At 47.1% G+C, this 22,707-nt stretch overlaps 1 protein-coding gene across 1 annotated transcript in view; it reads right to left on the bottom strand.

The window, feature by feature from the left end:
- Nucleotides 1-210: 210 nt before the first annotated feature.
- The window catches only part of LOC309536780 (leucine-rich repeat and fibronectin type III domain-containing protein 1-like protein), a 74,637-nt gene continuing 52,140 nt past the window's right edge, over nt 211-22,707 (bottom strand). Inside the window, exons 3-6 of the mRNA XM_082231084.1 lie at nt 18,537-19,147; nt 10,470-10,590; nt 1,662-1,823; nt 211-536 (exon numbers count right to left, since the gene is read on the bottom strand). Coding sequence (XP_082087210.1) covers nt 10,523-10,590; nt 18,537-19,147 — 679 coding nt within the window. The 3' untranslated portion in view covers nt 211-536; nt 1,662-1,823; nt 10,470-10,522. The remainder of the gene's footprint in view (nt 537-1,661; nt 1,824-10,469; nt 10,591-18,536; nt 19,148-22,707) is intronic.

Below are 22,707 nucleotides of genomic sequence, written 5' to 3' on the forward strand. Positions count from 1 at the left end.
GAGCAACACAGCCAAGCAACACAGTTGGAGCCTCCCTCCTCCCTGGCCGGCAGGGAGGGAGGGAGAGGAGCTGCTTCCTTTGAAACCCGGGAAATTTAAGGGACATCATCAATAAGGGACAGCAGCGGGACACGGCGCTGGGATAAGGGACTTTCCCGCCAAATAAGGGATGGTTGACAGCTATGGAAAGAAGCCACACAGACACAGACAGACACCCCTTTTTAGGGAGCTTCCCGGTGCCACCCCGTCCGTCACTGGTTTCCAACTCTGTTTATTAGAAAATTGTGGAACACAGTTTAGAAAAACGGGAGCGAGCTTCGTAGAAAAGAAAAGCGGGGGTCCACGAGTGAGAATCCAGTAGAAACAGCACATGGGTGAGACCTCGGCAAGCGCGGAGCACAACTCTCCCACCCCGCGGGAGGCGTGAAGGAGGGTCCGGGGCAGGGGCTGCTGGCCCCACCCCTCAAATTGTGATGGGCAGCACCATTGTGATGGGAGAGAGAGCGGAGGAGTGATGTGCAGTCCGAAAATTCAACCTGGGGAGGGAGAGAAAATAGGAAAAGGCCTTTAGATCCCGCGACGCTCTGAAATGCGGGCAAAAGTCACGGAAAGCAATTTTTGGGAGGCAAGATGAAAATCTTCCCCTATAAGAATCTGGGCTCTCCCTCTCTCCTATAGAGGAGATGCAGTGAAGCTGAATGCTGAAATATTCAGGACAGGTAGCACAAAGGAATTCTTCGCGGAGCACATAGTTGAACTATGGAACTCACTGCCACTGGAGGCAGTGACGGCCACCGGCCTGGATAGCTTTAGAAGAGAATTAGACATGTTCATAGTGGAAGCAGCTAAGCTTCTGAACACGAGTTGTGGGAGAGTGTGGGATGTGAAACACAAGAGCAGTCAAGTACAGCCAAGAGAGGACAAAGGGACTGTCTCTTTATGAGATAGTTTCCAGGTGTATGTTACTTTTCTAAGCAAAGTCTGCTATCTGATGGTGAACAGAATGTGAGTAAATTCTTTTTTATACTTTTATAGAAGACTGTGCCGTGTCTTATCTTTTATGAGGGAATAAGGGGGAAATACCAGAACAGTTATTCTAGAGGCTTTAGTGAGCCTGAGCAAACGCATCCGCTGTGAGTTTAAAAAGGGGAATGTTACTCTGCTAAATTGTGAACTTGCTTATACTCTAGGAAGGTTGTACTTGCCTGCTCTTGTGTTTCACATCCCACAAAACCATGCAATGAAACCATTAAAAAGTTAAATAAGTTTGTTCGTAAGGGAGCCGTTCCACTCCCTTTTTTGTTTCGGTCACCCTTTTCTGAACCTTTGCCAACTCCACAATATCCTTTTTGAGATGAGGCGACCAGAACGTTGCCCTCTGTATTATTTTGGGCAACCACCAGCCCCAGGTGGCACTTGCCCCGAGGCATTGTGGGAAAAGAAACATGCCACGTAGCACAAGATGGCTGGCAGAATTGTCAAAGCAGCCCCTGTGCTTTCCACCCACAATGCCATGGGGTGATGGAACTCCTGGGGCATTGCGTTCGGGGCAGGCTTCGCACTCGGCACCCAAATTACCATTCTGTGTTGCACGGCTGCAGAACCACAGAGAACCCAGGCAAACGGATGTGTTGCATTTCGAAAACAGGACCTGAACTCACCTCCCAGCCTCTTTGCGTGGCCCCCCCTGGCAGCCCCAGCTCAGCCCCCGATCCGGTCCACGGAGGCAGGACATTGCTCCTGCTGCGGATTCGCTGCCTGGCGAGAGGCCGGGAGGTTGGAGGGACGCGCAGGAGGGGTGAGCTTCAAGTCCCAGCTCCGATCTGAGGAAAGAAAAAGAGAGAGTGGTTGTTTTAAATCTGGGAGTGGTTTAAGTCCCCCTGGGAGACCGTTCCTCGAAAGCCATGTGCCCAGAACTAGCTACATCATCATCATCATCATCATCATTTATTATTTGTACCCCGCCCATCTGGCTGGGCCTCCCCAGCCACTCTGGGCGGCTTCCAACCAAATATTAAAATACAGTAATACATCAAACATTAAAAGCTTTCCTAAACAGGGCTGCCTTCAGATGTCTTCTAAAAGTTTGGTAGTTGTTCTTCTCTTTGACATCTGGTGGGAGGGAGTTCCACAGGGCGGGCACCACTACCGAGAAGGCCCTCTGCCTGGTTCCCTGTAACTTGGCTTCTCGTAGGGAGGGAACCGCCAGAAGGCCCTTGGAGCTGGACCTCAATGTCCAGGCAGAACAATGGGGGTGGAGATGCTCCTTCAGGTCTACTGGGCTTTTGAGGCCATTTAGGGCTTCCAAGGTCAGCACCAACACTTTGAATTGTGCTTGGAAACGTCCTGGGAGCCAATGTAGGTCTTTCAGGACTGGTTTTATGTGGTCTCGGCGGCCGCTCCCAGTCACCAGTCTAGCTGCCACATTCTGGATTAGCTGCAGTTTCCAGGTCACCTTCAAAGGTAGCCCCACATAGAGCACATTGCAGTAGTCCAAGCGGGAGATTACCAGAGCATGCACCACTCTGGCCAGACAGTCCATGGGCAGGGAGGGTCTAATCCTGCATACCAGATGGAGCTGTTAAACAGCTGCCCTGGACACAGAATTGACCTGCGCCTCCATGGACAGCTGTGAGTCCAAAATGACTCCCAGGCTGCGCACCTGGTCCTTCAGGGACACAGTTGCCCCATTCAGGACCAGGGAGTACTTCTGACTTGTCAGGACTCAACCTCAATCTGTTACTCCTCAGTTAGGGAAAGGCACTTGGCACATGTCCAGAGTTGCCTTAGAACTGTAGAGTCGGACGGGACCCCCAAAGTCATCTAGACCATGCAGCAATCGCGGCTGAAGATTTCCTGACAACTCGTTTAATTCTACCCTTGTGTGATTTGTTTGATTTGCTTCATCAAAATCTTTGAAAAACCAATGAATATATTTTTACAAAATCGTTTCCCCGCAAAGGATTCTGGGAACTGCAGTTTACCCCCCACAGCGCTATGGTTCCCACCCTTAACAAAACTAGAATTCCCAGGATTCTTGGAAGGGAAACGATATGCTTTAAAAGGATGGCCATCCCATGCCAGCCTCAATGCAGTTTAGCTTTTAATGCGTTCTTCTCTCACGAGGCTCTCTTCTGTTATTTGGGTTATGTGGGTAAGATTTAATAAAAAAATAGTTTTTCCCTTTTTCTTTTAAAGGCCCAAAGGCAGGAGAAGGAAAAGAGCTGCCTGGAGGCAGGCTTGAAACCAGCCCAGGTCTTCCATCCCTCTGCGAATACAGATGGCTGAAACCTTTTCCATGCCTGCTATATTCAATTACCCTGCAATAGCCCGTCCGCTATTGATTTAGAAGCCAAGAGCGGGGTTGGTCTGGGCACTGAAACTCATATATATATGAGCAGCGAACGCAATTCTCCACGTACTCGTCTTTCTGTGGACAAAATGATGTCACCAACCCACAACGGGGGGGGGGGGGTGTTGGCGGCGGCATCAGCCTGCTAGGGGAAAAGAAGACGTGAAGCTTGCAGAAGTACAATGGATGGATGGCGGCTGATGGATTGAGGTTGAATCCTGACAAGACAGAAGTACTGTTCTTGGGGGACAGGGGGCGGGCAGGTGTGGGGGACTTCCTGGTCCTGAATGGGGTAACTCATTTTGGACTCACAGCTGTCCATGGAGGCGCAGGTCGTTTCTGTGTCCAGGGCAGCTGTTTACCAGCTCCATCTGGTACACAGGATGAGACCCTCCCTTCTCTCGGACTGTCTCGCCAGAGTGGTGCATGCTCTAGTTATCTCCTGCTTGGACTACTTGAATGCGCTCTACGTGGGGCTACCTTTGAAGGTGACCCGGAAACTGCAATTAATCCAGAATGCGGCAGCTAGACTGGTGACTGGGAGCGGCCGCCGGGACCACGTAACACCGGTCCTGAAAGACCTACATTGGCTCCCAGTACGTTTCCGCGCACAATTCAAAGTGTTGGTGCTGACCTTGAAAGCCCTAAACGGCCTCAGTCCGGTATACCTGAAGGAGCATCTCCACTCCATCGCCCAGCCCAGACACTGAGGTCCAGATCCGAGGGCCTTCTGGTGGTTCCCTCCCTGTGAGAAGTGAGGTTACAGGGAACCAGGCAGAGGGCCTTCTCGGTGGTGGCACCCACCCTGTGGAATGCCCTCCCAGCAGATGTGAAGGAAATAAGCAGCTATCTTCTCTTTAAAAGACATCTGAAGGCAGCCCTGTTTAGGAAACTTTTTAATATTTATTGCTGTATTGTTTTTAACACTTGATTGGGAGCCGCCCAGAGTGGCTGGGGAAACTCAGCCAGATGGGCGGGGTATAAATAAATTATTATTATTATTATTATTATTATTATTATTATTATTATTAGAAAAGCATATTTTAGAAGGAGGAAACTGGGGGGTGGGGAGACCCTATAAATCAGGAGTAAGCAAACTAAGGCCTGGGGGCAAGATGCTGCCCAATCGCCTTCTCAATCCAGGCCGCGGATGGTCCGGGAATCAGCATGTTTTTACATGTGAAGAATGTGTCCTTTTATTTAAAATGCATCTCTGGGTTATTTGTGGGGCATAGGAATTCGTTCTTTTTTCTCTCCAAAATATAGTCTGGCCCTCCACAAGGTCTCAGGGACAGTGGACCGGCCCCCTGCTGAAAAAGTTTGCTGACCCCTCCCCAAGTGGCTCAGTGGTTTATTTTTTTATATATAATATTTTATTTAATTTTATCAGTAAAAAAGATTTTTTAAAAAATACAAAAACAGAAAAATACAAAATCACAATACAAAATACAAAGGTACAAACATTAAACACAAAAGTAAAAAAAGAAAAAAGAAGAAAACACATAAAGAAAACTCCCTTTTTAAACTCATCTTTGATTAACTTATTTTCCTGACTTCCTCACGCCTCCCTTTTTTGTATCCCTTTTTAAAAGTTAGTTCCGCAAATTCATATCCAATTTAGTTTATCTATTTATTAATCCCCTCTTACATTTTACCTTGTTGCTAGAACCCCTTCAATTTCATTTCAACGTCATCAACATTCAAAAATTTTACAATATTTCTGTAAGTAAATTTTAAATTTCCTCCAATCTTCTTCCACCAACTCTTCTCCCTGGTCTCGGATTCTGCCAGTCATCTCTGCCCATCTCCACAAGAGGCTCAGTGGTTTAGACCACAGCGCCACCCATGTCCCTCTATCTTAAAATATCCGAAGGACTGTCACATGGAAAACAGACTCGAACCAATGGATTCAAATGATGAGATTCTGACTGCGCTACAGGAATGACTTTCTGCCAGCCGTTAAACGGTCAAACACCCTCGGAAAGCGGCAGCCTCTCCTTCACTGAAGATTTTTAAACAAGAGTTTTGGTGTCCGACTGCAAGGGATTATTTAGCTCCGATTCCTGCGTCACAGTGGGGGCTGGACTAGATGACCCTCGGGGTCCCCCCAAACTTGACAGTTCTAGGATTCCAAAATGCATTATCGGCAGCTGCAGCAGCTGCAGACTGCACAATCCTTCAGTCTGCATGCACAGGCATGCCCCACTCTGAAATTCAACTTCGGAAGGCTCCAGGGGACTTGATATTGTTAAGAGAAGTGCTGAGATATTGCAAATGGAAACGTCGGCAACAGGATTTGGGTTGCGGATGCTGTTGTTCCAAAGAACTTTATTGGATTTCCCCCAGCCATGGGTAAATCCAGATTAAATTGGTGGAGAGGGAAAGAAGCAGCGTTGTCTATTATTATTATTGTTTTATTGCATTTCTGTCCCAACTTTTCCTCCGAGTAGCTCAAGGTGGTTTAATGTGGTTCTCCCTCTCCGCATTTTATCCCCACGACACCCCTGCAAGGACTGAGAGGCATCAGCCGGACAAAGGTGGTCAATTTCATGGCTGAGGGGGGTGGGATTCAAACCCTGGCCTCCCATGTCCTAGTCCAGGGGTCAGCAAACTTTTTCAGCAGGGGGCCGGTCCACTGTACCTCAGACCTTGTGGGGGGCCGGACTATTTTTTGGGGGGGGGTGGAATGAACGAATTTCACCTTTGACTGGACTTAACCACCCAGGGGTCTTTTACCATTACTTTTTATTTTAAGATATCTGGACCGCCAAAAATGTGAATCTGTTTAAGGATAACTCTGAAGGATGTTGGATTAAAGAGAAGGGGGATTTGGAAATATGGACAAATCAGGGCAGAATCCGTGACCAGGGAGAAGAGTCGGCAGAAGAAGACTGGAAAAAATTTAAGGACGATCTACAAAAATACTGTAAAATTAAGGAATGTTGAATGATGTTGGATTGAAATTAAGTGGTTTCTAGCTGTAATGGTAAAAGGAATATGATAAAATGGTTTTCTTTTTGTACGCAAGAATTTAAAGTTATAATAATCTAAGATGTTGGAGAGAAAGTAAGGTGTTTTCTTTTCTTTTTAAGCTGTAATGCTTTGAGATAAGGATTTGCTGTATAAATAATTTGAACTGGATATACAAGAAGGGAAGGTATGAGGAGGTTGGGAAAATATGTTATGAGAAAATAAGTTGTGAAATTTATGTGTTTTTAATGTTTTTATGTTTGCTTTTTGCTTTTTGTTTGTAAAAAATTGGAAACTCTAATAAATATTTTTTTAAAAAAAAAAACAAATCAGAAGTTAAAATAAACAAACTTAAAACCATGGAGAGACCTGGTTTGAACAAAGACATTGGATTCTTATCCCATTATACATAACTAAGCCATTTTTCACCTTCTCACCCCTTGCCTTTTCCTGTAAGACCTATTACAGTCGTTAAGAGTCGTCAACAGGCTCATCTCAGCTACCTGCCAATCTCCCATTCCCACCACCCTTCTGAGTAATACCCCTCCCCACCTTCTCACTATATAGAAGGATCTGGCAACTTCTGTTTCAGTGTATCTGAAGAAGTGTGCATGCGCACGAAAGCTCATACCAAGAACTAACTTAGTTGGTCTTTAAGGTGCTACTGGAATTTTTTTATTTTGACTATGGCAGACCAACACTTGCTACCTATCTGTAACTGAAATCAGAAGTTGTTACTGTTGGGCCGAATTACTGTGGTGGGGATGAGGGTTGCTGTGTTGCTGGGGATGTTGCTTTTGTTTCAAACATTGCAAGCTTTGGATGGGATGGATTGTTTCAGGAGATGGCAGAGGGATGTTTTCAAAGTTGTTTGGCAGGGCAGGAAGCCTCGAGTAAAACTTAAGATATTGATGGATGCCAAAGAAGGAGGTGGACCTGCCCTGCCAGACCTTTAAATTTCGTTGTGAACCATCTGCCTTTTGCTGGTTGAGAGAATGGCTGCTTCTTGAAAACACTGAAGTGTTGGACAATGGCAGACGAAGTTGATGGACTATATGGAATTGGCGGAAATGACTGGCAAGATCCGAGACCAGGGAGAAGAGTCGGTGGAAGAAGATTGGAAAAAGTTTAAAGACTATTTATAGAAATATTGTAAAATTAAGGAATGTTAGAAAAATGTTGGAATGAAGCTATATGGCTTTAGTAGAAATGTCATAAGGAATTAAGTATAAATAGATTAATAGAAAATTAAAGGAGAAATAAGGCAAGAATGTGTTAAGATAATTATAGGATAGAAAACAGAGTAAGATGGAAAGGAATTGCTGAAACAATTAATAGAAGTGGAATACAAAAAGGGAGGTGTGAGGAGGTCGCTGGAAATAAGTGAATGAAATATAAGATATTGAAAATGTTTGAGGTGTTTTTAAATTGTTTTTGTTGGTTTTTGCTTTGTTTTGTTAGTCCATGTAGCGTTTTTGTATTGTATTTGTATTGTTTTTTTCTCTTTTCTTTTTTGTTTGTAGTGTTGTGTTGAAAATGTTGAAAAAGTAATAAATATCATTTAATATATATATATATATATTAAGATATCTGTAGATATTGATGTTCCTCTGGCAGACAGATGATGCAGGTTTGTGTGGCACATTCTAGCGCAGGATTCCAGTACCATACCCTCCAACATTTCTCCGACGAAAATAGGGACATCCTAAAGGAAAGCGTGGTATTCCCGGATCAAATCAGAAACCAGGAGGGCTTCTGTAAATCTGGGACTGTCCCTGGCGGGTTTGGTATGATCTAGTTGAGATTCCTGCGTTGCCAGGGGTTGGAATGGATGGCCTTTGGGGGTCCCTAACAACTCTTCAAATCTGTGATTCTGTTACTAGATGGCCGCTGGCTTGACTCATCAGGCTTTGCTTAGGTGCCTAGGATACTGTGGCTGTTTATAACAGGGTCAGCAACTTTTTTCAGCTGTGGGCCAGTCCATCGACCCTCAGACCATGTGGTGGGCTGGACTATATTTTGGAGGGAAAAAAGAACAAATTCCTGTGCCCCACAAATATCCCAGGGATGCATTTTAAATAAAAGGACGCATTCTACTCAAGTAAAAACACCAGGCAGGCTCCACAAATAATCCAGAGATGCCTTTTAATAATAATAATAATATATTTTATTTATATCCCGCCCTCCTCAGCCGAAGCCGGGCTCAGGGCGGCTTTTAAATAAAAGGACACATTCTACTCATGTAAAAACACGCTGATTCCCGAACCGTCCACAGGCTGGATTTAGAAGGCGATTGGGCCGGATCCAGCCCCCGGCCCTTAGTTTACCTACCCATGTCCTAGTTCAGGGGTGGCAAAGTTTACCAGCCATGGGCTGGATCACTCCCACGGCGATCGTCCGTGGGCTGGACCAGCGCAGCGCGATGCCGGAAATTGCACCTGCGCATGTTGATGGTGCCGCAAATCACTTCTGCGCATGCCCAGACAGCGAAAATCACACCTGCACAGAAGCGATTTTGGGTGTCTGGACATGCGCAGACGTGATTTCCGGCGCTGCTCAGCGAGTCCCCACACCACGCTGGGCCGGTTTAGCATGGGGGACCCACCGAGCGGGCGACTCGGTTCAGGGGCGGCTCGTGGGCCAGTAAAACGGTCTTCGTGGGCCACACCCGCCCCACGGGCCGCACGTTGCTGACCCCTGTCCCAGTCCCACGATCTGACCACTACGACACACAGGCGGGTTTTTTGTTGCCCAGAATAGCAAAACCCTTGCGCACTTGGGGAACATCCATCCTATTAAAAATTTAAAGAACTCATCTGTAGAGAATTTACCCCCTTCCGCAGGACAAATACAACTCACCACAACAGATCGGGTTGAACAAAATTCTACGATTCTGTGATTCTATGGCATTACTAAAAATATGGCATTTTCTGGAAAAAAAACCATGGGGCTGTTCCTAATAAATGCCTTTGGAAGATGGACGGAATAAGGCTTTGATTGCTAAATTTATGGGCTGCTGCGAAAATGGGTGGATGTGGGAAGCAAAAATAGGATTTGCGCTCGTGGAAGAAAAAGACCACCCCAGCCAAGGGGAACATCCGTAAGAAAATATAGGAAGAGTCTACACTATGGGATCAGATGAATGGCTTAGCTAGTCCAGTCTCCTCTTCTCACAGTGGCCAAATACCCCTAATAACCGAGGGATCCAGATAGACTGCACCGAGACCTGGAGGTTCCATAAGAAACTATGAAGAGTCTGGTTGCAAGCGCAGGCCAAAGGCCCAGCTAAGTCCAGCCTTCCGTGCTCACGGTGGCCAACCAGATGTCCCAATGGGAAACCCACAGGATTCGAACACAAGACCCTCTTCCCTTCCTGTGGCTTCTGGCAACAGGGATGAAGAAGCATCGGTGCTTCTGACCATGGAAGCAGAGAACAGCCATCCTGGCAAGCAGGGTGGATAAAAATCAATTTTTAAAAAATTGTATTTTTAACGAAAATTAATCAGATTTTTTAAAAAAATTAAACGGCTTGTTTATTTGAATCCGATTTTTTTAATCAGTGTTGTGTTTTTTTTTAAAAAACGGATTTTTTAAATAAAATGCTTTCAGGGGAAACAACAGTTCTAAATATAGTTTTCTATTTAAGTTATATTGTAGTCCAAAGGCTATTCATCAGGAAATAAGTATTTGTTTTAAGTTATCCTTGTGTCTAAGGTGTGTGTTTTTTAAACCACGTCAGTTAACAAACATGGATGCATATACTATAATGCTATTGTTATTAAGGAAATGGTTGTTTTTCTCCTTCCAGTAAAGTACGGCAGAAAAGTTGTCCAAATATAAACAGTTAACTTATTAAACCTCACCATAATTTCATAATTATCTGGTCTATGTATTTTCAAATAGTATAACCAAATCAGTAATTTTTGATAGTACCGTTTGATTTAAATTAAATCCACCCTGCTGGCAAGTAGCCTTTGATAAACCCTCTCCTCTTCCATGGATTTGTTTGATCCTCTTTTTAAGCCGCCCAGGTTGGTGGCTATAGCTGTCTCCTGTGGCAATGAGTTCTGCAGTTCAACTACGCTCTGCAATATTCCTCTGCATTGGCGGATGGGATGTGGGGAAAGAGAGAGAAAGAACTTCCCACCTCAGGCTCCGGTCTGGCCATGCCTGTTCCCACTGGGGACCCCCAAACGGAGCTCAGATCTTGACGTCCGTCCATTCGCCGCCATTCTTCCTCTCGCCAGCAGGTGGCATCAGCTGGGGATCTGCACGGAACAGAGACAAGGGGGGGGGGTCCAGTTACAGATAGGTAGCCGTGTTGGTCTGCCATAGTCAAAATAAGAAAATCCCTTCCAGTAGCACCTTAAAGACCAACTAAGTGAGTTCTTGGTATGAGCTTTCGTGTGCATGCACACTTCTTCAGATACACTGAAACAGAAGTTGCCAGATCCTTCTATATAGTGAGAAGGTGGGGAGGGGTATTACTCAGAGGGGTGGTGGGAATGGGAGATTGGCAGGTAGCTGAGATGAGCCTGTTGACGACTCTTAACGACTGCAATAGGTCTTACAGGAAAAGGCAAGGGGTGAGAAGGTGAAAAATGGCTTAGTCATGTATAATGAGATAAGAATCCAATGTCTCTGTTCAGACCAGGTCTCTCCATGGTTTTAAGTTTGGTAATGAGTTGCAATTCAGCAGCTTCTCTTTCCAGTCTGAGAATTCTTTAAGGTGCTACTGGAAGGAATTTTTTTATTTTAACGGGGGGGGGGGTGTTAGATGAGAGGCCTTGGGTGCCCCCCCCTTTGAAGGGTACACCCACTTCTCTGATGGGTGCCGGGCAGGTCGGCACGCTGGACTTGCAGCATCTCCCCCTTCGCACACTAAAGAAACAGCACCTGATGAACATCTGCCTGCCTTACAGCCATTAAAGGTTCAAGCGAGATCTTCAAGCCAGAAAGCCACACAAACATCAAGTTTCTGGTCCATAAGTCCCGGGGATCTCTTCCCCCTCGTCTATCCTTCTCACTTCTTCCATCCCCGGCCAAAGAATCGCATCCCATTTTCTCTCTGCCCTCACCCCACCCCAATTCTACACTTTGCAACAATTTCAATCAGCTGCAATCAGCTCCAATTTTCATTAAACTGCCTTGGCTGGGACGGGACGATATGGGATTGGGGGGGGCAACTCCCATCTCTTGCAGGGGCGCAATTAGTGCCAGCGCCGTCCGTTAAGAGTTTGGGTGTAATCTTCGACACCTCCCTTTCCATGGAGGCGCAGATTGCAGCTATAACAAAGGCGACGTTTTTTTCATCTCCGCCAAGCTAAGCAGTTGGCTCCTTACCTCTCTCGCCCTGACCTAGCCACTGTGATCCATGCGACGGTCACCTCCAGACTGGATTATTGTAACTCGCTCTACATGGGGCTGCCCTTGAGACTGACCCAGAAACTCCAGCGGGTGCAGAATGCCGCGGCGACACTCCTTACGGGGTCTTCGCTGCGAGATCACATTCACCCGGTGCTATACCAGCTGCACTGGCTCCCGGTGGAGTACAGGATCAGGTTTAAGGTGCTGGTTTTAACCTTTAAAGCCCTATACAGCCTAGGACCCTCGTACCTACGGGACCGCCTCTCCTGGTATGTCCCACGGAAGAACTTACGGTCTGCAAACAAAAACATCTTGGAGATCCCAGGCCACAGAGAGGTTAGGCTGGCCTCGACCAGAGCCAGGGCTTTTTTGGCCGTGGCTCCGATCTGGTGGAACGCTCTGTCACAAGAGACTAGGGCCCTGCGGGACCTGACATCTTTCCGCAGGGCCTGCAAGACAGAGCTGTTTCACCAGGCCTTTGGTCAGGGCACAGCCTAACTCTCTCCTTTGGCAATCTTCGCAGAGCTCTGTCCCAGTGGCTACCATCAGTTTGATTTGAGTTAATTTTATAATGAATGATTTTGGCATGTTGTACTATTTTATTGTTGTTAGCTGCCCTGATCCCAGCTTCGGCTGGGGAGGGCGGGATATAAATAAATTATTATTATTATTATTATTATTATTATTATTATTATTATTATTATTATTACTTTTGGTGTGGCTTTCCCTCTCCACAAGCAGAACTGCATTGCTTGTAGAAATTCAGTTCTGTGAAATGCTCAAGCCAGCAGCAGGTATTTAAAATCACAACGGAAAAGCAAAAACATTCGGATTTTGAACCTGATTTTTCCCCAAATGGAAATATACAAATGCAAATGTTTGAGACGCTTCGACTTGCAGGCCTCTCGTGAATAGTTTGGGCAGGATTCACGTATAAAACCTTGCACACGGTCGGGTGCTCAAACTCCGGATGCTGTTGCGTGTCAGTCATCAAAAAAAAGAGAGAAAGAAACCCAATATCACTGCAGGTCGAATGCAGCCATCAAAAACTGAGTGAATGCCTTTCCCACAACAGTGCGTGGAAGGTCTGAAGAACGGGGAAAGGAGGAGAAGGAAAGTGTAAAAGGAAAGGGAGCAGCCATATTCCACATCTCCAATTGCAGCCAGCCGTTCAGAACCACTTGCCTTGGGACCAGGGGAAGAGAGCCATTCAAAGAGGGCCAAATTTTGGGCAGAGTTTCCTAGTTGCCAACGCCCTGAACCAAGAAAGAATCGTGTGAGAGACAGTGCGACTCCTCTCCTGTCACAAGAGAGTGCCGGTCAGCAAGCACATAGTTCAAAGATGTAGTTAATTCTTTATTAGCAAAATAAATTTATATATATATATATCCGCAGACTTGGTTGAGTGTCAGGCCTAATGAGCAGAGCAGCTCATTCCTCCATGAAAATCAGTTGCCGATACTGAAAGACCTAGCCTCTCCACAGCCATCTAAGTCCCCTCCTATCCAGGGCTTTCCCCAAACAAGCGGAGACTGCGCCTGCGTGCAGCCAACCTCTCCTCCACCCTTTTCATGCCTCTCCTGGTTCTGGGAGGCAAGAGGGGAGGGGAGCTTGTTGCAGCAGGAGGGGGAGACACCTTTGACTCTTCCCCAGCCAGACTCCTCCCTGCCTCTTGGCCTCTCTCCTCTCCAGCCTCTGCTTCTGCCTCTGATTCTGAACTTCTCTCTGCCACAGACTCTCCCCGCTCACCAAGTCCTGTTGCCCTTTCATCTTCCAACACGTCCTCCTCGCCATTTCCTCCCTCTTACCATTTGGGGTGACCCAATGTAAAAATCCTGAGGATCCATGGGCTTTTACCTTCCCTCTCCCAGGCAGCCTCGCTAGCTCCCTTATCTTCCTCCCAATCCCAGCTGTTTCCTTTCAATATTCCCTTCCCTCTTGTTTGCCTTAGTGTCTTTTCCTTAGCTGGAGCAGCTCAATTTTTGCTCCTCCTTTTCTTCTAATTTCTCTCCTCATTGCTTTAGTCTTCCTGTCTCCTCTCCTTGCAAGTTTCCTGTCTTTACCTCTCCCCTCCCAGGCAGCCTCCTTTATCTCTAGCGTCCCTTATCTCTCTCCCCGATCGGCAAATGATCAGCGGCTTTGTTTCAACACCCACTTCCCTCTTTCCAAAAAAAAAAAGAAAAAAAGCACAATCTGCTTTTTGCTCCTGGGCAATTTGGCTCCAGGGACCACACATTTACTCCATAAGACGCACAGACATTTTCCCTTACTTTTTAGGAAGAAAAAAGTGTTTCTTATGGAGCAAAAAATACGGTATACAATAAGGTTTAGGACCCCTGGACGGTTAAGTCCAGTCCAAGGCGACTATAGGGTGCGGCCCTCAGCTCATTTTTCAGGCCGAGGGAGCCAGCATTTGTCCGCAGACAGCTTTCCGGGTCATGTGGCCAGCAGGACCAAACCGCTTCTGGCGCAACAGGACACCGTGACGGAAACCAGAGTGCACGGAAACGCCGTTTATCTTCCCGCCACAGCAGTACCTATTTATCTAATTGAACTGGTGTGCTTTCGAACTGCTAGGTTGGCAGGAGCAGGGACCGAGCAATGGGAGCTCACCCTGTTGTGCGGATTTGAACCGCCAACCTTCTGATTGGCAAGCCCACGAGGCTCAGTGGTTTAGACCACAGCGTCACCCGCGTCCTTTTGGCATTTACAATGCAGTCAAACCAACAATGCACATTTGCTAGATAGGCACATGACAGGAGCTGAAGCTCACAGGTTTTTCCTGTAAGTTTGGTAGAGGGAATTCTATGAGAATGTCCCTGACAGGAGGAGGGCATAGCTATCTATATTTTCTTACCTGTCTTTTCTTCTCTTAACAGTAAAGGTAAAGGGACCCCTGACCATTAGGTCCAGTCGTGGCCGACTCTGGGGTTGCTCATCTCGCTTTACTGGCTGAGGGAGCCGGCGTACAGCTTCTGGGTCATGTGGCCAGCATGACTAAGCCACTTCTGGCGAACCAGAGCAGCGCACGGAAACGCCGTTTACCTTCCCGCTGGAGCGGTACCTATTGATCTACTTGCACTTTGACGTGCTTTCAAACTGCTAGGTTGGCAGGAGCAGGGACCGAGCAACGGGAGCTCACCCCATCGCGGGGATTCGAACCGCCGACCTTCTGAACGGCAAGCCCTAGGCTCTGTGGTTTAATCCACAGCGCCACCCGTGTCCTTCCACTCTTCACCAAATCATCAAGCCAGACACGTGAGAACAAATGTTAAGGCTCGGCCTCCATCTTAAGCAAGATTAAAGCATTTCTTTGTAACTGAATTACCATTTTAAGCTTACCCGAAATGAGCTGCTGCATCTGTTGCTCTCCAACAAGTATTCTGAGTGAGCAAAGGTTATTTTTACCTTTTACATGGCTGTTGGTGCAATTGTTGTTCTAAGGGGGTGGAAAGGTGGGGAGGGGGGAGAGAGACCAGGAAAATCCAGCCTGCCTTAGGGTTGCCATATTTCAAGAAGTAAAAAAAATCCGGACACAAAAAGTTATTCAGCTTTTTTGGGGGAAATTGTTGCGCTTTTCTTGGGAAAGTTTCAAAAAAAAAAAAAACCTGGACGTTTTGCTGATTTCCAGAAATCCCCCTCCCCCATGCTAATTCCGTCATTAGAATCCCAGACATGTCTGGGGAATTTGGTGTATGGCATGTGGGATGTCACATCACTGTAGCAATCAAGTACAACATTTCCTGTTTGCCCAGAGTGGACACACAGGGGGATGTTACTGCAGCCAGGAGGACTTCCTGTCACACCTGGTCTGGAGCATCCGTCCCCTGCCTGTGACCAGGTAGATGGGCGTGTGACCCTGGGAGACCCCATAAAAGGACTGGTCACACAGCCATCTGCCTTCTCTTCAAGCTCTTGATTTCTTCTCCAGGTGTTCTTTTGCTGTCTGCTGGCTCTCAGCCAGCAGTACACGGGCTCAATCCCCATATGGGATAAATTCACACTCTGTGTTGTTTAGTCGTTTAGTTTGACTCTTCGTGACCCCCTGGACCAGAGCACGCCAGGCACTCCTGTCTTCCACTGCCTCCCGCAGTTGGGTCAAACTCATGCTGGTAGCTTCGAGAACACCATCCAACCATCTCGTCCTCTGTCGTCCCCTTCTCCTTGGGCCCTCCATCTTTCCCAACATCAGGGTCTTTTCCAGGGAGTCTTCTCTTCTCATGAGGTGGTCAAAGTCTTGGAGCCTCAGCTTCAGGATCTGTCCTTCCAGGGAGCACTCAGGGCTGATTTCCTTCAGAATGGAGAGGTAACTAACTACAAGCTAAAGCCTGCCTTCAGGATCATACTGTGAACTGACTGTAAGTAAACTTCTCATCATTACTTTTAAAGAAGACGGTTGTGTCCTTATTGTTTTTAAGAGGGAATAAAGGGGAATTTACCAGGAATAATCCAATCCGGACAAGAGAGATTCAAACGAATCTACCAACTAGCTTCCAGCAATATACAGGGGAATGTACTCTGCTACCAGCTCAATGTCGTGAGTGAGGAAGGATAATCCTACTATCTGCAACATTCCCACATGGTAAACATAGCATCCTGGGTTTCACAGACTAAAAGGCTAAAACTATCCTATGCAAGCTTCCCTTTTAAGCTGAAAAGCGATGCACCCTGCTGAACTTACAAGCGCAAGGAAGGAAGGATAATTATCTAAGAAAGAGATCCTTTCCTGGCACCTATTCACATCCCTACACGTCTAACAAGACCGTGAGGAATGTCTTGCTGCCTTAATGTCACCACTGATACAGATAACACGCCCCACTGCCTGCTCCTCGCTCGGAAAGGCCGACTCGGGGCCTGCCCCAAACCTGCAACCCTCTTCCCTGTGGGATGTGATCCATGAGAGGCAGACAAGTACAGCATTGCTTGTAATGCTAGAGAAGACATGCGAGGGAATGTTTGGTCCAGCCAGTCGAAACTTCATAAGGCATCATAACGATGCCTTATGAGGAACGGCTAAGGGAGCTGGGCATGTTTAGCCTGGAGAAGAGGAGGTTAAGGGGTGAGATGATAGCCATGTTCAAATATATAAAAGGATGTCACATAGAGGAGGGAGAAAGGTTGTTTTCTGCTGCTCCGGAGAAGCGGACACGGAGCAATGGATCCAAACTACAAGAAAGAAGATTCCACCTAAACATTAGGAAGAACTTCCTGACAGTAAGAGCTGTTTGACAGTGGAATTTGCTGCCCAGGAGTGTGGTGGAGTCTCCTACTTTGGAGGTCTTTAAGCAGAGGCTTGACAACCATATGTCAGGAGTGCTCTGATGGTGTTTCCTGCTTGGCAGGGGGTTGGACTCGATGGCCCTTGTGGTCTCTTCCAACTCTATGATTCTAGGATTCCTGTTCCTTCTGGCTGGAGCATCCTTCCTTTTGCATGTGATAGAAGGTGGGCGTGACCTAACCTGTCCAGGTAACAAAAGGACGAGTCACACAGCACCCCTCTCCTGCGGTACTTGATGGTTGATTCCAAAAGATCCCGCCTGAGAAACGTCTTTGCCCCTGTGGAGACAGTAGCACCGAAACAGCGGCACACCTCCTCCTGTCTTGCGCTCCCTACGAAGACCTGAAGAATGAGATCATCACCCCACTCGTCCTAACCATCCCAGGGCGCTCAACCACTGCCACAATCTCCTTTCTTCTATCAGATCAAAATGAGCAGATAACAGCAAAGGTTGCTAGGTTCATAGCAGGGGCATCAGAATAAGGGCCACTAACTGACGGCTGATTCAGGACTTTAAATTGTGCTCTTATACCAAATTCCCTTTTCTGTGTATGCTGTAATGTTTTACTGTTGCTATGGCCATTGGCTAATGCAAATAAAGTTTTATCTATCTACATTTGCACATTTGCAGCACCCCTCTCTCTTTTTTCCATCTCCTTTTCGTTCTGCGAACTTCCTGGGATGTACTGCTGGCTGCCAGCCAAGCAGTCCCTCTGGTCATCTCCCTTACGGGGTAAACCTGTTTTTATACATTTGTAACTTTAGGCAAACCTATCCATTCCTAAGGAAATCAGCCCTGAGTGCTCACTGGAAGGACAGATCCTGAGGCTGAGGCGCCAAGACTTTGGCCACCTCATGAGAAGAGAAGACTCCCTGGAAAAGACCCTGATGTTGGGAAAGATGGAGGGCACAAGGAGAAGGGGACGACAGAGGACGAGATGGTGGGACAGTGTTCTGGAAGCTACCAGCATGAGTTTGACCAAACTGCGGGAGGCAGTGGAAGACAGGAGTGCCTGGCGTGCTCTGGTCCAGGGGGTCACGAAGAGCCGAACACAACTAAACAACAACAAACTTTAAGCCTAAAGCCTGCCTTCAGGGATAACACTGTGCTGTGTCTGATTGTGAGTAAACTTTATTTTTATTGCTTGTGAATAAGACTGTAGTGTCTTTATTATTTTAAGAGGGATTCGAGGGAACTTGCCAGAAATGTACAATTCAATCTGAGACAGACTGAATTGTATAATAGTGAGAGGCTCACACGAGCCTGCAACCAGCTATCTGCTGTGCTTGTAAAAAGGGAAATGTAAACTCTGCTAATGAATAAGACTGTGGTGTTTTTTCTTTTAAGAGGGATTCGAGGGAACTTGCCAGGAACGTACAATTCAATCTGAGACAGACTGGATTGTATAATAGTGAGAGGCTCACACGAGCCTGCAACCAGTTATCTGCTGTTCATGTAAAAAGGGGGATGTAAAGTCTAAGTAAAGGAACTTGCTAGCGCAAGTTAGGAAGGATATGAATAAACAACATATCCTCTCCTGCCACCCTGAACATTCCCGACTCGCTTACCTTGCTCTTCTGCTCTCAACACCTCTCCCCCAGGCCCAGAGGGGTTGCTATGGAGGTCCACATTAGTCCGTGACCACCTCCTTCTCCGGGGAGACGGCGCCTCCTCGGCCCCCGTCTCCAAGGGGTGGCTCCTGGGGCCTTTCTCGCTGTCCTTGCCCAAGGCCACCACGCTGCAGTCCCTCCGCACCCGGGCGGCCCCCGAGCCGTCCGCGACCCCCCACCCCTCGGGTCTGGAGGCCGAGCAGGGCAGGCCAGCTCCGTGGGGCTGGTTCCCGTTGGTCTGCGAGTAGACGTTGCTGACTTTGGCTTTCTTGTGCTCCTCCTGCCCGCTGTAGACTTTGTACCGGATCATGAGGATGATGATGAAGACCAGGACGGAGGCCACGATGATGCCCCCGATGATGATGATCATGGTGCCCCCCAGGAACTGGGTGTGAAGCGAGTGGCACTGGGGGGCGTCTTGTGGGGTGCTGAACTGTACACAGCCCAGGCTGCGGGTGGCCGTCAGAGACGTCACCCCGTCATTGTAGACCGCCAGAACACACAAGTTGTAGTCCCGCCCGGAGGCCAGGTCCTTCACCAGGAAGGCTTTGCTGGACGAAGGGATCATTCTGAGATAGGGGGGGGAGAGAGAGAAAAGGAGTTATCAGGGCTCATCCAAACTTACCTTTTACCCCACACCATCTAGGCACAGGTCCGCACCTTCCTGGTTTGTGGCCAAGTGTTGTTGTTGTATTATTATTATTATTAAAATTATTTTCAAAAATAGACAAACAAACAGACATTTGACAATCTCACATACATAAACACAAATGAGGAAAAAAGAAAATAATGCACTCCTGAGCCAGTGTGGTGTAGTGGTTAAGAGCGATAGACTCGTAATCTGGGGAACCGGGTTCGCGTCTCCGCTCCTCCCCATGCAGCTGCTGGGTGACCTTGGGCCAGTCGCACTTCTCTGAAGTCTCTCAGCCCCACTCACCTCACAGAGTGTTTGTTGTGGGGGAGGAAGGGAAAGGAGAATGTTAGCCGCTTTGAGACTCCTTTGGGTAGTGATAAAGCGGGATATCAAATCCAAACTACTACTACTACTACTACTATTCTTCTTCTTTCTTCTTCTTCTTCTTCTTCTTCTTCTTCTTCTTCTTCTTCTTCTTCTTCTTCTTCTTCCCTCTCCCACAGCTCGTAATCTCTTAAATTTAGAGCTCTTATTGTATATTGCATCTTATATATCTTAACGTTAATGTTCTTAATACAGTGGTACCTCTGGTTGCAAAAGGGATCCGTTCTGGAGCTCCATTCACAACATGAGCAGAACATAACCCACGTCTGCGCATGCACGTGTTGCGATTTGCCATTTCTGCACATGCGCGTGATGTCATTTTGAGCGTCTGCGTATGCGCGAAAGGCAAAACCTGGAAGTAACGCGTTCTGTTACTTCCGGGTTGCCGCAAGACGCAACCTGAAAACACACAACCTGAAGCAACTTTAACCCAAGGTATGACTGTATAGTTAAATTTTTCTTATTTTCCTTTACGAGCTTAATCCATACATACCAACATTTTGTCCTTAGACCAGTGTTTAGTCATGTACTCTACATAGCATTTCCATTCTGCCTTCAGTTTCTGATTTGTCTGGTACCTTATGGCTGCTGTTAGTCTCGCCATATCAATAAATTAAGATAATTTACAAATCCAGTCCTCTTTTGTGGGTATGGTGTTTCCGTTTCAATTCTTTGCAAGTACAGTGGTACCTCGGGTTATATACGCTTCAGGTTACATACGCTTGAGGTTACAGACTCCGCTAACCCAGAAATATTACCTCGGGTTAAGAACTTTGCTTCGGAATGAGAACAGAAATCATGCTCCAGCAGTGCGGCGGCAGCAGGAGGCCCCATTAGCTAAAGTGGTGTTTCAGGTTAAGAACAGTTTCAGGTTAAGTACAGACCTCCTGAACGAATTAAGTACTTAACCTGAGGTACCACTTTGTACTAGCTGCAGCTATTGCATACAATCTAGCTGCAGCTATTGCATACAAAATAACCCTTTCTTATCTTCTTCTTCTTGTTATTGTTGTTGTTGTTGTTGTTACACCATCACTTTCCCCAGGAAAACCTGCTCTTTAATGCTGAATTGGAGCAAAAGGCAATGCAAGTTTTTCTGCAGGTTGCCGAGAGAGTTAAAGAGCGGCTGACTCGAAAACTCAGGAACTAAGAGGACAAAAACTTTACAAAAGAATGGGAAATGTTTATAACTTATCTAAGAGACCACTGTAAGCAGATGGAAACATTGGCAGGATTTTGATTTCACTTGCAGTGTAACAATTACCATGGATAATATAGATTGATATAAAAGTTAAGAGTTTGGGAAAAAGATGCGGTTTTAAATGTTTAAAATGGGACTCCAGGGGTGGGGTGGGGGGAGTCCTGAGATTCAGAGAAATCTCAGTATATTGTTATATATTTGGAGGACCAAGTTTGGCCGTGCCTGCCCTAAGAGGAAGGCACGCTTGGCAAACCCTCACTGTGATCAACTCCCGCCAGAAAACCAATGTCCCCACTGTGGAAGGATGTGTGGGTCCAGAATTGGCCTCCACAGCCACTTACGGACACACTGTTAAAACCGTGTTTATGGAAGACAATCTTGCTCAGCTACAAGGGATCGCAGAAGAAGACGCTTTTTCTCTTAGCTACAGAATTCCCAAGTGCTATAACCTTTCCTCCTTGCAGAGTCTCTCCATAACCCTCGATCAGTTTAGCCACCCCTTCATGAACCTGTACCGGGGGTGAGACAAGCTAGAGCCATCAACATAGAATCATAGAGTTGGAAGAGACCACAAGGGCCATCGAGTCCAACCCCCTGCCAAGCAGGAAACACCATCAGAGCACTCTTGACATATGGTTGTCAAGCCTCTGCTTAAAGACCTCCAAAGTAGGAGACTCCACCACACTCCTTGGCAGCAAATTCCACTGTCGAACAGCTCTTACTGTCAGGAAGTTCTTCCTAATGTTTAGGTGGAATCTTCTTTCTTGTAGTTTGGATCCATTGCTCCGTGTCCGCTTCTCTGGAGCAGCAGAAAACAACCTTTCTCCCTCCTCTATGTGACATCCTTTTCTATATTTGAACATGGCTATCATATCACCCCTTAACCTCCTCTTCTCCAGGCTAAACATGACCAGCTCCCTTAGCCGTTCCTCATAAGGCATCGTTTCCAGGCCTTTGACCATTTTGGTTGCCCTCCTCTGGACACGCTCCAGTTTGTCAGTGTCCTTCTTGAATTGTTTTGAATTGTTGTGTCCTTCTTGAATTGTTTTGAATTGTTTCTCTCTAAGTTTTAATGTTTTAAAGTTATATTTTAATCTGGTTTTCCAAGTTGTATTTCAATCAATTTGTTTTTATATCGGTTGTTAGCCGCCCTGAGCCAGGTCTTGGCTGGGGAGGGCGGGGTATAAATAAAAAATCTTATTGTTATTATATTATTAGTATAAGCCTCATGCATCTTGTGGCAGGTAAAGGTAAAGGGACCCCTGACCATTAGGTCCAGTCGTGGCCGACTCTGGGGTTGCGGCGCTCATCTCGCTTTACTGGCCGAGGGAGCTGGCGTACAGCTTCCAGGTCATATGGCCAGATTGACTAAGCTGCTTCTGGCGAACCAGAGCAGCGCACAGAAACACCGTTTACCTTCCTGCCAGAGTGGTACCTATTTATCTACTTGCACTTTGACGTGCTTTCAAACTGCTAGGTGGGCAGGAGCAGGGACCGAGCAACGGGAGCTCACCCCGTCGCGGGGATTTGAACCGCCGACCTTCTGATCGGCAAGCCCTAGGCTCTGTGGTTTAACCCACAGTGCCACCCGCGTCCCATCTTGTGGCAGAGAGATCCACAAATCCATTGTACCCTGCTCAAAGGGAGAGTTCCCTTTTCACTCTCCTGCTTGGATGCCCGCATTGGTGTCTCACATCACAAGAGAGGAGAGGAATGACTTCTCCCTGGACATTTTCCAACTCCACAATGCCCTTTTCTGAGGCCGGGCGACCGGGTCTCCCCCATTCCTGGCCTGCCTCCCTCCCCACCGCCTCGCATCAACACAGCCTCCGGAGTTGTGCGTTCCCACGCCTGCAACCGGGATTTGGAGAGGCGCGCAGGCAACATGGCTGCGTTCCGCATCGTAAGTA

This window comes from Podarcis vaucheri (genome assembly GCF_965113315.1).
Source record: "Podarcis vaucheri genome assembly, chromosome: 7".
Lineage (NCBI taxonomy): Eukaryota > Metazoa > Chordata > Lepidosauria > Squamata > Lacertidae > Podarcis > Podarcis vaucheri.